At 55.2% G+C, this 13,494-nt stretch overlaps 1 protein-coding gene across 1 annotated transcript in view; it reads left to right on the top strand.

Annotated features, from left to right (window-relative positions):
- Positions 1 to 11,657, top strand: part of LOC104392053 (protocadherin Fat 4-like) — a 49,638-nt gene extending 37,981 nt beyond the window's left edge. Inside the window, exons 5-6 of the mRNA XM_010001409.1 lie at positions 5,673 to 5,761; positions 11,431 to 11,657. Coding sequence (XP_009999711.1) covers positions 5,673 to 5,761; positions 11,431 to 11,657 — 316 coding nt within the window. The remainder of the gene's footprint in view (positions 1 to 5,672; positions 5,762 to 11,430) is intronic.
- Positions 11,658 to 13,494: the final 1,837 nt, after the last annotated feature.

The raw sequence follows: 13,494 nt of genomic DNA, 5'->3' as shown, positions 1-13,494 counted from the left end.
CCAGCAGCCCCCCCAGCCCCCCCAGCAGCACCTAAGGTTGTGGCTGAGCAGGGAGCAGGCTGGGGGACTGGGGGGGGGTCTCCAAATGTGCCCCTACCCCAGGCTGGGAGAGCAGGGCAGGCTGCCCAGGAGTGGGTGGGTGATTCACAGCTCCAGCCTGGTGGAAGACATCCAGGTCTGCTCATCAGCTGAGTGCCTTTATTTCCAACACAAGAAGTTATTTTGGGGGCATTTTAAGATGACAGCACATTTTATTTTTTAATTTTATTTTTTTTTTTGGTGCCTCTGAATTCTGGATGATTGTGCTGTGAGTAATTGAGGCATTTGAATTGCCTGCCTGGAGCAGTGAGCTCAGTACCAGGGTTTTGCAGCCCTAAGGGCTTTTCTAAAATAGCTTTTCTGCCTGGTGTGCTGGGGAGCAGCTGTTTGTGCAAAAACTGGGAATGCTGGGAGCAGGAGGTTTGCAGAAAAGTAGCTGGGGGGGCAGCAGGTTGAACATAAGTCACCAGTGAACCCTGACTGTGGTGAAGATCCATTGTCGACTGGGTTGTACTGGTAAGATGGTAGCCAAGAAGTTGTGGGAAGGGATGGTTGCCCTCAGTTTGGCACTTAGGGGGCCATGCTGGGAGCATCATGCCTGGTTTGGGGTTCCCCACTGCAGCAAAGACATGAACATATGGGGACGACCAAAATGATCAGAAGGCTGGAGCCTGAGGCAGAGGAGGAGAGGCTGAGGGTCCCTTCAGGTTGGAGGAGTGAGAGCTGGGAGAAGGGTCTTGTTGCTGTCTTCAGAGGTGCACAGTGATAGGGGCAACAGGCACATGTTGCAACACGACAGGACTCAGGAGGCCCCAGAGATGCTGGGAGGGCTGGAGCAGCTCTGGAGCCAGGCTGGGAGAGTTGGGGTGTTCAGCCTGGAGAAGAGAAGGCTCCAGGGAGACCTTAGAGCAGCTTCCAGTGCCTGAAGGGGCTCCAGGAAAGCTGGGGAGGGGCTTGGGACAAGGGCAGGGAGGGATGGGATGAGGGGGATGGATGAAAACTGGAAGAGGGAGATTGAGGTGAGACATGAGGAGGAAATTCTTTGGTGTGAGGGTGGTGAGAGCCTGGCCCAGGTTGCCCAGGGAAGCTGTGGCTGCCCCATCCCTGGCAGTGTTGAAGGGCAGGTTGGATGGGGCTTGGAGCAGCCTGGGCTGGTGGGAGGTGTCCCTGCCTGTACAGGGGGTGGGACTGGGTGACTTCTAAGGTCTCCTCCAACTCAAACCATCTGATTATTCCCTGTTCCAGGTACAGCTGCTCCTCCTGGGCTGTGCACCAGAGGGGTTGGGCTGTGCTGCTCAGCCCTCCCTCAGGCTGCAGGGACTAACTACAGCCCATTCTCCCCCGTTTCCATTCCCCTGGCAAGTTGGGTGCTGGTGGTGGCCAGAGGTCCTGCCTGTGTCTGGACCTGGTTAGGAGCTCTGTGAGGTTGGGGGTCTTGGTGCCAGCTCCAAGGTGAATGCCCTGGCAGTAGGATGGACCTTTCTTTCCATGCCTTCCCACTGTCCTAGGGCATGGCTTTGACCAAGGCAGGAGGCAGGAGGTGGAAAACGTGATGCTGGCACTGCCCTGTCAAAGAGGGAGTTGAACCTGGGCCTCCGACTTCAAAACAGAGTTCAAACCTCTGGAACACTGCAATCTCTACAAAAATAAATGAAGATGGACTTGGCCCTTCCTTGTACTTTCCCTCTCCCAGATCCCATCCACATGCCAGGGCAGCCCCCAGAGCCTGCAGCAGCAGCTGGAAGGCTCAGGGATGTTTCTGGGCACTTCTCTTGCAACCCTAAACAACCTGGGAACCTCCTTCAGTTGCCACAGGGGGACAATAGGGGGGAAAAGGAGTTGCTGGGGTTAACTGGCAGCTGAATGGGTTGTGGTTTCCAATGGGTTTATGTTCCTAAGTCCTTTATTGGATCTAGCCCAGGGCTTTATTTCCAGCCCTGCTTGTGACATTAACAGGTCACTGCAGCCCCAGGGCTGTCCCAACATGTCCCCACTGCCAGGGCATGTCTGCATGCTCCTGGCACAGCACAAGGCAGGGCAGCAGCACCAGCCTCAGCACAGCCATCCCACCAGCTCTGAAATCAATTTGCAAGCCTTGCTTCTGGCCTTCTTGAAACTGTGCCACCACCCACAGTGCCGAGGATGGATATAAATAGTTTTTGGGATGCCCTGGCTTGCAGCAGACAGCAGGTATCTCAGGAGTGGTGCTGCTGGCAGGGTCATTCCAGGGCAGCCTGTGTTACCTTAGGGGTTGTTTGCATCCTCTGTGGATGAACTGGTGGGAGAGCAGAGTCCTGCACCTGCCTGGAGATGGACCAGGCAGGTGGTACCAGAGGGGTAAGGATGGGTGGTCCTGACACACAAGTCCTGTGTGTCTTTGGGCAAGTTGCTTGAGACCAGATTTTATGCAGAGAGCTTGGGAGTGTCCATACACACATCCTTACACTCAGATCACCTCAAATCCTGGGTCAGTTCTGGGCCCCTCAGGACAAGAAGGACATGGAGGGGCTGGAGCGTGTCCAGGGAAGGGCAGGGGAGCTGGGGAAGGGGCTGGAGCACAAGTGTGAGCAGGAGCAGCTGAGGGAGATGGGGGTGTCCAGCCTGGAGACCAGGAGATGAGGGGAGACCTGCTGGCTCTGCAGCTGCTGAGAGGAGGTTGGAGCCAGGGGGGTCGGGCTCTGCTCCCCAGGAACAAGGGATGGGACAAGAGGAAATGGCCTCAAGTTGTGCCAGGGGAGGTTGAGGTTGGATCTGGGGAACAATTCCTGCCTGGCAAGGGTTGTCAGGTCCTGCCCAGGCTGCCCAGGGCAGGGGGGAGTCCCCATCCCTGGAGGGGTTTCCAAGCCCTGGAGATGGTGCTGAGGGACATGGATCAGCACAACACTCCACAGCGTTGGGTGAGTGATTGGACTCAATGATCTGAAAGGTCCTTTCCAACCAAAACTACTCTATGATTCTGTGATCTTGTGTTTCAAAGGGAACTTGCCCACATGCTCCCCTCACTGGATCCATACCAAGCTGTGTGACCAGGCAGGGCCACGTGGGGCCCGTGGACACCCTTACCCATCCTGTGCATCTGCAGTTTTTCTTCCTTGCACAGGGAGGATGCAGAAAGCTCAGGTGCCTTAATCCTGGGGTCAGTTCTGGGCCCCTCAGGACAAGAAGGACATGGAGGGGCTGGAGCGTGTCCAGGGAAGGGCAGGGGAGCTGGGGAAGGGGCTGGAGCACAAGTGTGAGCAGGAGCAGCTGAGGGAGCTGGGGGTGTCCAGCCTGGAGAGCAGGAGCTGAGGGGAGACCTGCTGGCTCTGCAGCTGCTGAGAGGAGGTTGGAGCCAGGGGGGTCGGGCTCTGCTCCCCAGGAACAAGGGATGGGACAAGAGGAAATGGCCTCAAGTTGTGCCAGGGGAGGTTGAGGTTGGATTTGGGGAACAATTCCTGCCTGGCAAGGGCTGTCAGAGCCTGGCCCAGGCTGCCCAGGGCAGAGGGGGGAGTCCCCATCCCTGGAGGGGTTTCCAAGCCCTGGAGATGGTGCTGAGGGACATGGATCAGCACAACACTCCACAGCGTTGGGTGAGTGATTGGACTCAATGATCTGAAAGGTCCTTTCCAACCAAAACTACTCTATGATTCTGTGATCTTGTGTTTCAAAGGGAACTTGCCCACATGCTCCCCTCACTGGATCCATACCAAGCTGTGTGACCAGGCAGGGCCACGTGGGGCCCGTGGACACCCTTACCCATCCTGTGCATCTGCAGTTTTTCTTCCTTGCACAGGGAGGATGCAGAAAGCTCAGGTGCCTTCAGGGCTTCCCTCCTGGCAGAGCTGTGATGCAGCTTGGGCAACACCTGCCCACACTTCCAGGTCACCACAGCAGATACAACCTTCAAGGGTGTGCCTGGGGTCCCTCCCATTTCCAGAATGGCCACATTGAGCCTGTCCTGTGTGTGAGGGCTGCAGCAGGCAGGGCTGGTGGGGACACTTGGGCAGCAGGATGCTTGGCGTGGTGGTGAAGGACCCATCTGCCACCCAGCACGTGGTGGTGAGTTGGCAGCAGCAGTGCCCACATTGGCATTTGCAGCATGTGGGGTGCTGAGTGCTCAAGCATGAAGCTGCTGGCAGGAGACCCCAAAGCTGGGGGAGATCTTGGCTGCTTCAGGATGTCTGAGCTGGGCTTTGGGCTCTGAGCAGGGCTGCTGGCTCTGGCAGCTCCTGGGTGTGAAGGCTGGGACCTCCTTGCCTGGGGGTTCAACCACTTGCCTGAGGAATGGGCTCAGCTCTCTTCAAGGGGAAGGGCTTTCAAACAGCCCCATTTTACTTCTGAAGAGCTTCCAGCTGGAAGAGAGGGGCAGCCCTGGTCCCAGGCAAGCCAACCCACAGCTCCTGGGCAGAGCCTGGCACCCCAGTGGGCAGCAAGAGCTGTGGGTGGTCAGGAGCTGGGAGAGGGGCATTGGTGGGCTGAGTGATGTGGGCACTTAGGGTCAGAGCAGAGGAGGACCCAGGAAGCTGGTGAGAAGTTTAGGTCTCTCTGCTGGAAGTGAGGAGGGTCTGGAGGGGCTCTGGGAGCCCAGCCCTGACCTGTCCAAAGGGGAAGTGCCTCCACCAGTGCGCAGTGGCTGAGCTCAGCTGGCACCTTCAAACGTGAATGCAGGGCTTGTGAGCCTGAGCACAGGCTGCAGATTGTAACCTCAGTCACAAAAACTCCTTTATCAAAGCTTGGTGGCATCCCCAGAGGTTTCCCAGGCAGGTGGGGGGAGCTCAGCCCCTCCATCAGCCAGCCCTAGGGAACCAGGATGGGTACCCACCTCCTGTCTCTCCTCTCCATGTTGCTCCAGGCTCTCCAGGACTGTTCCCTGCTGGCTCTGCAGAGCTGGTGGCTGCTCTTGGCCTCCCTTCAGAGCAGGTTTTGTGGTGCTGGGCAGCTGGCTCCATCCAGAACCCAAAGCCCAACACACCACGGGGTTTTCTCACCCTCCGTCTTAGGAATGAAGCTGCAGAGCAGAGTTGTAGCCTGAAGTAGCTGGAAAGGTTCATCCACTCCCATGGTCTGCCAGGGGAACAGAGGCCCTGATTGTATAAAAGGTGCCAGGAGATTCTTTGCTGTGAGGGTGGTGAGAGCCTGGCCCAGGCTGCCCAGGGAAGCTGTGGCTGCCCCATCCCTGGCAGTGTTGAAGGGCAGGTTGGATGGGGCTTGGAGCAGCCTGGGCTGGTGGGAGGTGTCCCTGCCCATGCAGGGGGTGGGACTGAGTGATCTTGAAGGTCCCTTCCAACCCAAACCATTCTATGATTCTATGATCTCCGGGGCTCTAAGACCAGCATTTCCTGTGATGTCCCATTATATTGGTGGGATTTTGAGATGAGGAGGTGCTGCATCTGAAGTCAGCAGGAGTTGGGTGGAAGCTGGAAGCACCATGGAGCCCTCAAGTGCTTTTGGTATTTGTGGTTATTCTTCAAAAGCCTGGAGAGGGATGGAGACCTCTGAAAGTGTCCTCACTCTTGAGTGTTATTTAATAGTAGGATCTAAAGCCTGCAAACTCCTCTTCACCAGGGAACAAACCCCCAGCCTTGGCTTCTCATGCTCTGACTCCTCCTGAACAAGCTCTAGTAACTTTGTGTTTTTTTTTCCTTTTCCCATAGCTCCCAGAATGGAGAGGAAGGTGGAGCTTGGCCCAACAACCAGTTTGACACGGAGATGCTCCAAGCCATGATCCTGGCCTCAGCAAATGGTTGGTTTCCATGACGTGTGGGAAAACACCACCTCGGGTGCTAGATCAGCTGCTGGTGGGACTGGAGTTTCTGGGTCAACTGGGGTGGCTTCAAAGGTCCTTCTGCCCCAGCTGCTGGTGGGAAGGCAGTGCTGTCTGTTACAGGGGAGAGGGGCTGGGAAGGATTGAAGCAGAGGAGGTGCCAGGTAGGCAGCAGCAGCAGGAACAGGGGTTCCTCTTCCACTCCCCCGTGTTATCTGGGTACTGGCCAGGACATTATCTGGCTCGTGATGTGGTTGTGGTTCTATGGAAGAGTTGGTTTTGAGATGGCATTTAATGAACTACTTGTTTCCAGAAGGTAAATGAAGTATTTGCTGTGTTGCAGCTTGTTGTAAGGTGAGGTGGGAGGAAGCCTGGAGATTTGCAAGTGATTAGAGGCTGTTCAGGGACACAGGAACTGCCTGACTCAGTATCCCCAACAAACCCTGTGTCCAGAGACACTGGTGTGATCTCCTTATCATGCTGGGTCCCTCCCCCAAGCTGTGGGTTTCCCTCCCAGCTGCTGCTGCCTCTTGGCAGTTTTAAGCACTAGGGTTTAGTCTGGAGTCATTTTAGGTTGGTTTGTTCTGGTTTATGGCTCTGCCATGTGGGCAGAGAGGGGTGTTCCCACACACCCACTGTCTCCATGGCCTGGTGGAGGAGAAGTGCAATTACCCCTGCACAGGGTAAGGCTGAAGAGCCTGGTTTTCATGCAGCCTTTATTTATAAAAACCTCCAAGTCTTTCCCCCCTCTTGATTTAAAAATAGAAGCAACAACACAGCCATAAAACACTCTGCAAAAATGCTTTGGATGTTTCCTTTGAGCTTTTGGGAGAGAAGGAATCTGGGGGAGGAGGGAGGGCTTTGGTGTTGCTTTCTTGGAAAGCTGCTGCAGCTGAACTTTGCTGCTCTGCAGACTCCAGGCAGGCTGGGGCAGCTGCCCCGGCCAGGGAAGGGAACCAAGGTCTTGGCCAAGGGACTTGTTTACACTGAAGGGAAAGAAACAATGTGAAAATGTGTCTCTGCTCCAAAAAAAAAAAAAAAAACAACCCTGGAAAACCAGCCTCTGGGAATGCATGTGGATATTATCACCCTGTGCCTCCAGATTTGGTTTCCTTGCTCACAAATCAAGATGTTTTTCTGACCAGCTCTCCAGCAGCCCCTGGGATCTGAGGGCTGAGCAGGTCCCTGCCAGGTTAAGCACCGACTTCCCTGTAGCTCCAGGCCCCTATTGCAGCAAATCTCCCCCAGTCCACAGGTCTCAACCAGCCCTTAACCTCTCCCATGGCTTCAGCCTGCCCAGGGGGTTCATGTGAATCAGATCCATCCCCTAGGAAGGGGCTTTCCCAGGGTTAGGAGGGTTCCCTGCTCCCTGCACTGCACACTCTGCTTGTCCTTGCTGGTCCTTTGCTGCACTGGGTGGGTGGGTGGGTGGATGGACAGATGGATGAATGGGTGGAGGGATGGATGGATGGAGACACAGCACAAGCTGTTTTGACCAGCACTGTATTTTCATGCCCCCCCTGCCCTCTGTTCCTTTCTTTCAAGCTCTCACTCATTAAGCTAACAGTGTTGATTGGAGCAGGCTTTGATTAGAGGCAGTGCTAATTGCCCCTTAACCTTGGCCCATCCTTGAGTAATGTTTCCTGGCTATTTAAATGAACCTTATCTCTCTGAGCTCTGCTGAGCTCTCTTGGTGGCAGGTGGGGCACAGTGACCCAGGTGACAATGGCACTGTGTCTTTTGCTCATCCACTCAGTGTGTGAGCTGCTCCTGCATGGAGCAGCCAATGCTGACTTGAAGGGCATCAATCCCATGCTTGAGTCTGCACAGAACCTCCTTTGATGCTTCCAGTTTTAATCCATCCCCTCTTGTCCTCTCAAGTCCCTGCCCTTGTAAACATTCCCTCCCCAGCTTTCCTGGAGCCTCTTCAGGTACTGGAAGGTGCTCTAAGGTCTCCCCAGAGGCCTCCTCTGGAGCTGGGAACAACAAGAAAAGCCCGTGTTTTGAGCCATCTGAAGGGACAGAGGCAGCTGCTCAGACAGACCAGGCAGCACAGATGCTCCAGGACACCAGACACTGCAGGGCAGATGTCCTGCCCTTAAAATACTCAGGCTTCCAGTGAGAATGTATGGGGGTGCCATGGGATGGTGGGAGAGCAGACAGAGAGGCAGCCTGAGGAGGTCCTTGCCCCCAGCTCCTGCAGGCAGGGCCAGACACACTGTGTTGGCTTCTCCTGGAAGCACCACCAGCAGCTGCAGCAGCTGGTGCTCATGGGCTGGCTCCTGTTGGCCTCTCCTCCCCTCTGCTCAGGGGGGTGATGGAGCCACTAGCTGGTTATTTCTGCCAAAGACCAAATTCTTGGGGTTTTTCTTTCCCTCCTCAGGACCTCTGGGGACAGTGGGTGGCTGCTGGTACAGGCTCAGTGTCTCCTTTCCAGCAACAAGAGCTGAAGGGCTCTGCTTGGCAAGAGCAGCTCGGTGCCCATTTATAAACCTTTATTGTCCCTGTTCTCTCTTTTTTTCAGCTTGAATGTCACTGTTACCTAGAAACAACCCTTTGCTCTTTACCCTGCACCAAACAGCAGGCTGGGAACTTCACAGGCAGCTTATTCCCCCCCATGGAAGCTGTGCTGTGACTGCAAACCAGTTCCTGGGGACCAGTTGTCCTGGATGCTGCTGGGAGCCCCTGCTGCAGCTGGCATGGTCCAGAGGGAAAGCAGATCAAAGGCACCCAGGAGAAGGTGCCCAAGCCCACCAAGCCCCTAGCTGGGCTGTTTCCAGCTGGGAGAGCCTAGAAAAAAAAAAATCTCTACCACTGCCAGAGGCCACAGACCCCTGTGAGCAGGTCCCTGGCTACAGCCTGGCCTGACAACACATCCCCAACCATCCCCTCCCTGCTCCCAACACCCCAACAGGTCTGGGCTTGAGTTAGTTAATAATGAAAGAAACTCCTGAAAGGACATGGAGCTCCTGGAGTGAGTCAAGAGGAGGCCACGGAGATGATCAAGGGGCTGGAGCTGCTCTGCTCTGGAGCCAGTCTGGGAGAGTTGGGGTGTTCAGCCTGGAGAAGAGAAGGCTCCTGGGAGACCTTAGAGCAGCTTCCAGTGCCTGAAGGGGCTCCAGGAAAGCTGGGGAGGGCTTGGGACAAGGGCAGGGAGGGATGGGATGAGGAGGATGGATTAAAACTGGAAGAGAGAGATTGAGGTTGGACATAAGGAGGAAATTCTTTGGTGTGAGGGTGGTGAGAGCCTGGCCCAGGTTGCCCAGGGAAGCTGTGGCTGCCCCATCCCTGGCAGTGTTGAAGGGCAGGTTGGATGGGGCTTGGAGCAGCCTGGGCTGGTGGGAGGTGTCCCTGCCCATGCAGGGGGGTTGGATCTGGAGGATCTTTAAGGTCCCTTCCAACCCAAACCTTTCTATGATTTTATGATTTTATCTGCCCATCTCCTCCAGAGCAAGGTCCTCAAAGCCCTGGTTTTGAGGTCTGGGATTTATTTAATAGGGACTATATCCTCCTGCTGGTGAATGCTGCCATGGCAGAAAAGCCAAAGGGCATTTCCCACCCCAGTTTGGACATTGTTCTGTGTGTCCCTGGGCCTTGGTGCACAATATCCTGCCTGTTTTGGGCCTCGCTGTGTTTCCCTCTGCCTGTGCAGCAGCAGCTGGAGGTTTTCAAAGCGCAGCTGCTTCATCCTTCCGCCCTCAGCCAGGGATGTGCACGCAGGGACATTCCAGGGGGCTGGGGGGATGGGGCCCAGCTTTTTGTGGAGCTTTTTGACTGGCTGAGCCCCCTCTGCTCGGGGGGGGGGGCTGAGACAACAGGGGGGTGTGCACAGATCTGCTCTGGAGCGAGGAGAAACACGAGGGGACCAGCCCAGCTTTCCTGCTGCTTGTTTTCCTTGGTCCCCTCAGTCTCTCAGCCTGAGGAGGGAGGGAGAAGCAGCCCTGGGCTCTGCCTGGGGCCTCCAGGTGCCCACGCTGGGTCTCTTGCCCCTCCACAGCCACACCCACGGAGCAGTGAAAAGGCTGAGCTGGGCACCCACAGCACCCAGGGCAGAGGCAGGGGTTTAGCAAACCCTTCCTGAGCGGAGCTGGGCAAGGGTGGAACAGGATGGGCCAGGCTGCCCAGAGAGGCTGTGGAGTCTCCTTCTCTGGAGACATTCCAACCCCCTGGATCCTGTGTGATGTGCTCTGGGTGCCCCTGCTCTGGCAGGGGGTTGGGCTGGGGGAGCTTTCCAGGTCCCTTCCAACCCCTGGGATTCTGGGATTCTATGAAGGACGGGTGGTCGCACTGGGGGCAGCTCATGGGGCAGCTCATGGGGCAGCTCATGCAGCAGCTCATGCAGCAGCTCATCTCCCGGAGCTTTGCAGCGAGGCAGGGATGAATTCACCTTCCCCTCCCCCTGCTCCCGGATCCGGAGCAGCAGATCCAGCATCGATTTCCTCCGTGCTCGGCTTCCTAGAGCCGTTGGGTGGTATTGCAGGGGAGGGGAGGTTTATTTTTCTTCCTCATCTCGTGCGCTTTGCTCCCTGAATGAACCCGCCTGGGGAGACACGGGGGGCAGGGTTTGAAATGGGGAGGAAAAATAGTAATAACAATAACAAGAATAAAATATTAACTATTATTATTACTATTATTACTATCACTATTTAAATTTAATATATAATATCAAATAGACAATTTTTACTATTATTATATCATAATAGTACTACATAATAGTACTACATAATAGTACTACATTTTATTAACTATAATGTATAACATATAGAATATATCATTATAATATATGAGATTATAATATTATTATAATGATCATAGTAATAATAATAATTATGATAATGATAATAATAGTAATAACAATAATAGAAGAATCATATTGGATGTCCCCGGATGCATTGCTGGTGGTTGTGGCTCAGCAGAACCTTTGTAATGGGCTGCTCTAGAAAAGGGGTCGGGGGGGGTGTTTGTGTGCAGGGGCAGAGCAGAAGGTGCCCGGAGGGTCACGCAGCCCCATCACTGCCCAGGGCTGGGGACAGGTTGCCCTCCTGCCTGGGCAGCTCCCAGCCCCCAGTCCCTTTAGCGACGGGGTGAGATGGAAAGAAGGGGGTTTGGAGCCGTGTTCCCCTGCACGCGAGTTAGAGCTGGTGGAGTGATGGCAGTGAGGGGTGGGGGTGAAGGTTGGTGACCAAGGACACCTTAGAGCACCTTCCAGAGCCTGAAGGGGCTCCAGGAAAGCTGGGGAGGGGCTTGGGACAAGGGCAGGGAGGGATGGGATGAGGTGGAATGGCTTTAAATTAGGAAGAGATGAAAACTCAGGAAGAAATTCTTTGCTGTGAGGGTGGTGAGAGCCTGGCCCAGGTTGCCCAGGGAAGCTGTGGCTGCCCCATCCCTGGCAGTGTTGAAGGGCAGGTTGGATGGGGCTTGGAGCAGCCTGGGCTGGTGGGAGGTGTCCCTGCCCATGCAGGGGGTTGGAGCTGGATGATCTTTAAGGTGCATTCCCACCCAAACTGTTCTGTGATTCTGTGACACCAAGATCCAGGTTTGACCCCCTGGGTTTGACCCCCAAAAGATGAGAACCTTTTGGTGCCGTTGGGGCTTTTGGTGGGGGGAGCTGTGACCGCCACTAACAACTTCTCTTCCCCTCCCCCCAGAAGCTGCTGATGCCAACGCCACCCTGGGGGGCGGGACGGGCACCATGGGGCTGAGCGCCCGCTACGGCCCCCAGTTCACCCTGCAGCACGTCCCCGATTACCGGCAGAACGTGTACATCCCGGGCAGCACCGCCACCCTCACCAACGCCGCCGGGAAACGCGACGCCAAGGCCACCAACCCCTCCGGGGGCAACAAGAAGAAATCTGGGAAGAAGGAGAAGAAGTAGAGAGAAGGAGACCTTAGAACTCCAGGGCAGCCGGCTCCAGCACTCCCCACCCCCCCAACAGCCAGGCCGGAGGACGAATGTCAATTGATTATTTGTTGGGTTGTGGGTTTTTTTAAATTATTATGATTAATTTTTGGTGATACAAAAAGTGGGAAACCTGCGAATGTATCTTGTCATCATCATCAGAGCTAGGAGCAGGGGTCCTGCTGCTGTTAGATCTCATGATGAAAACCAAGCTGGGAGCTGAACTGAAAGCAAACAAGTGCCCTGTGAATACTTGCTCATGTTTTATACGATCCCTCGGGTATTAGAATATGCAAGGGCAGAAGGTTTTCTGCCACCTCTTTGGATCTGATTTGCTCCCAGATGGTCTGAGAAAGGCACAAGGCTTGTGCTCAGTTTTGCCCAGTGTAAATAGTTTTAATGTGGATCTTTTAATTTATAGACCTTCAATCATTCTTTCGATTTCTTTTTGGAAAGGGAAAGGCAGTTCCTAGCTTAGAGCCCAGATCTTTGCTCTGAAACTTCCCATTGGTAGAACCCACTTCCCTAGTTGATTATAGTGATGGTTTTGTTGCTGAGAAGTTGGTAGGGAGTGCTTCAGTTCCTGCTCACCTGTTCCCCAGAAAAAATATAGTAAGTGTTTGTTTTGCATGAGTCAAAGGGAATAAGGCAAAGCTGCACCCTAAACGTTGGGTTTTTTTCCTTCTTTAAAGTACAACCACTGATGGCCTGAAATAAGAGACAAAACAAAAACAACCCTTGTGATGTTTAAGGGGTAAGGAATGCAATGAGAAGCCTGCCGAGGTGCACGGCAGCTGCCCGGGGGGTTCTAGGGGTCTCTGAAGAGCAGACACATCTCATCCCCCCTTTGCAGTAAATATTTATATGTACAGTCCTTGTTCTTCTGGAATTCAAGCTAAGAGAGTCTCACGCCCCTGTGGCCAGGTGGCCATCTGGCCCAGTCCCCCTGCGAGGGGCAGAGGGGCAGAGTGTCCCTGCCCTGCACACCGTGTCTGCATGTCCAGCCTTCACCCCCACCCCTGCACTCGCACAGTTGAGCCCCACGAGCAGCCCCCGCATGCCCACGCAGTGTGGGGTGAGTGCAGCCCAGCCGGGGCTGCCTGGGGCTGGGGGGGTGGGGTGGGGGGGAAAAGTGGGGTGGGATGGGTCACAATGGGATTGGGAGACTCACGACTTCTTAGTTGGGGTCTGGACCCCAGGAAATGGGGGTTGTTTGGGGTCTCAGCCAAAGGGGTGAGATCTGTGGAGCTGCCGGCACATGGCTTCGGTGCAGAGTTGGTGACTGAGTAAGTGACAGTTGGTTTGGTGGCACTTGGGGACCAAACCTGCAGGAGGGACCCGAGAGCTGGGAATGAGTACAGGGTGAAGCTGCAAAGCCAGTGGGATGGGGTGACAAGGTGGGGGGGACACGTTGTGTGGGACCACGCCGGGCCAGCCCGGGGGAGGTGATCGCCCCTTCCCACTGGCTTTGGGTTTTCCGCTGCACAGAGGGAGTCGAAGGATGAGGGATGGAGTTTCTCCAGGTGCCCATCACCCTTGCACCAGATCAGCTTCATCAAAAGCAGTTCCATGTCCTCCCCAGGGAGGTAAGGGGGGGAGTGGGTTGTGTAGCCAGGGGGGAGTGGTGGGGAGCTGCAGGGTGGCTGGGAAGGGACCACGCCAGCTTTCCCAGGGGGTGTGTGTTGTTTTATTCCCCTTTTTAATCACTAACACGTAACTCACCCAAGATCCAGCCCTCTAGGCCACGGCAGCAGCCTCCCCCCAAAAAAACTCCCCAAACCCAGGGCAGCAGCAGCTGCCCCCACCCTTTTCT

The sequence above is a fragment of the Chaetura pelagica genome, unplaced genomic scaffold, assembly GCF_000747805.2.
Source record: "Chaetura pelagica isolate M959 unplaced genomic scaffold, ChaPel_1.0 scaffold217, whole genome shotgun sequence".
Classification (NCBI taxonomy): domain Eukaryota; kingdom Metazoa; phylum Chordata; class Aves; order Apodiformes; family Apodidae; genus Chaetura; species Chaetura pelagica.
The sequence above is the reverse complement of the archived record's forward strand: the minus strand, read 5'-3'. Positions and strand labels throughout refer to the sequence as shown.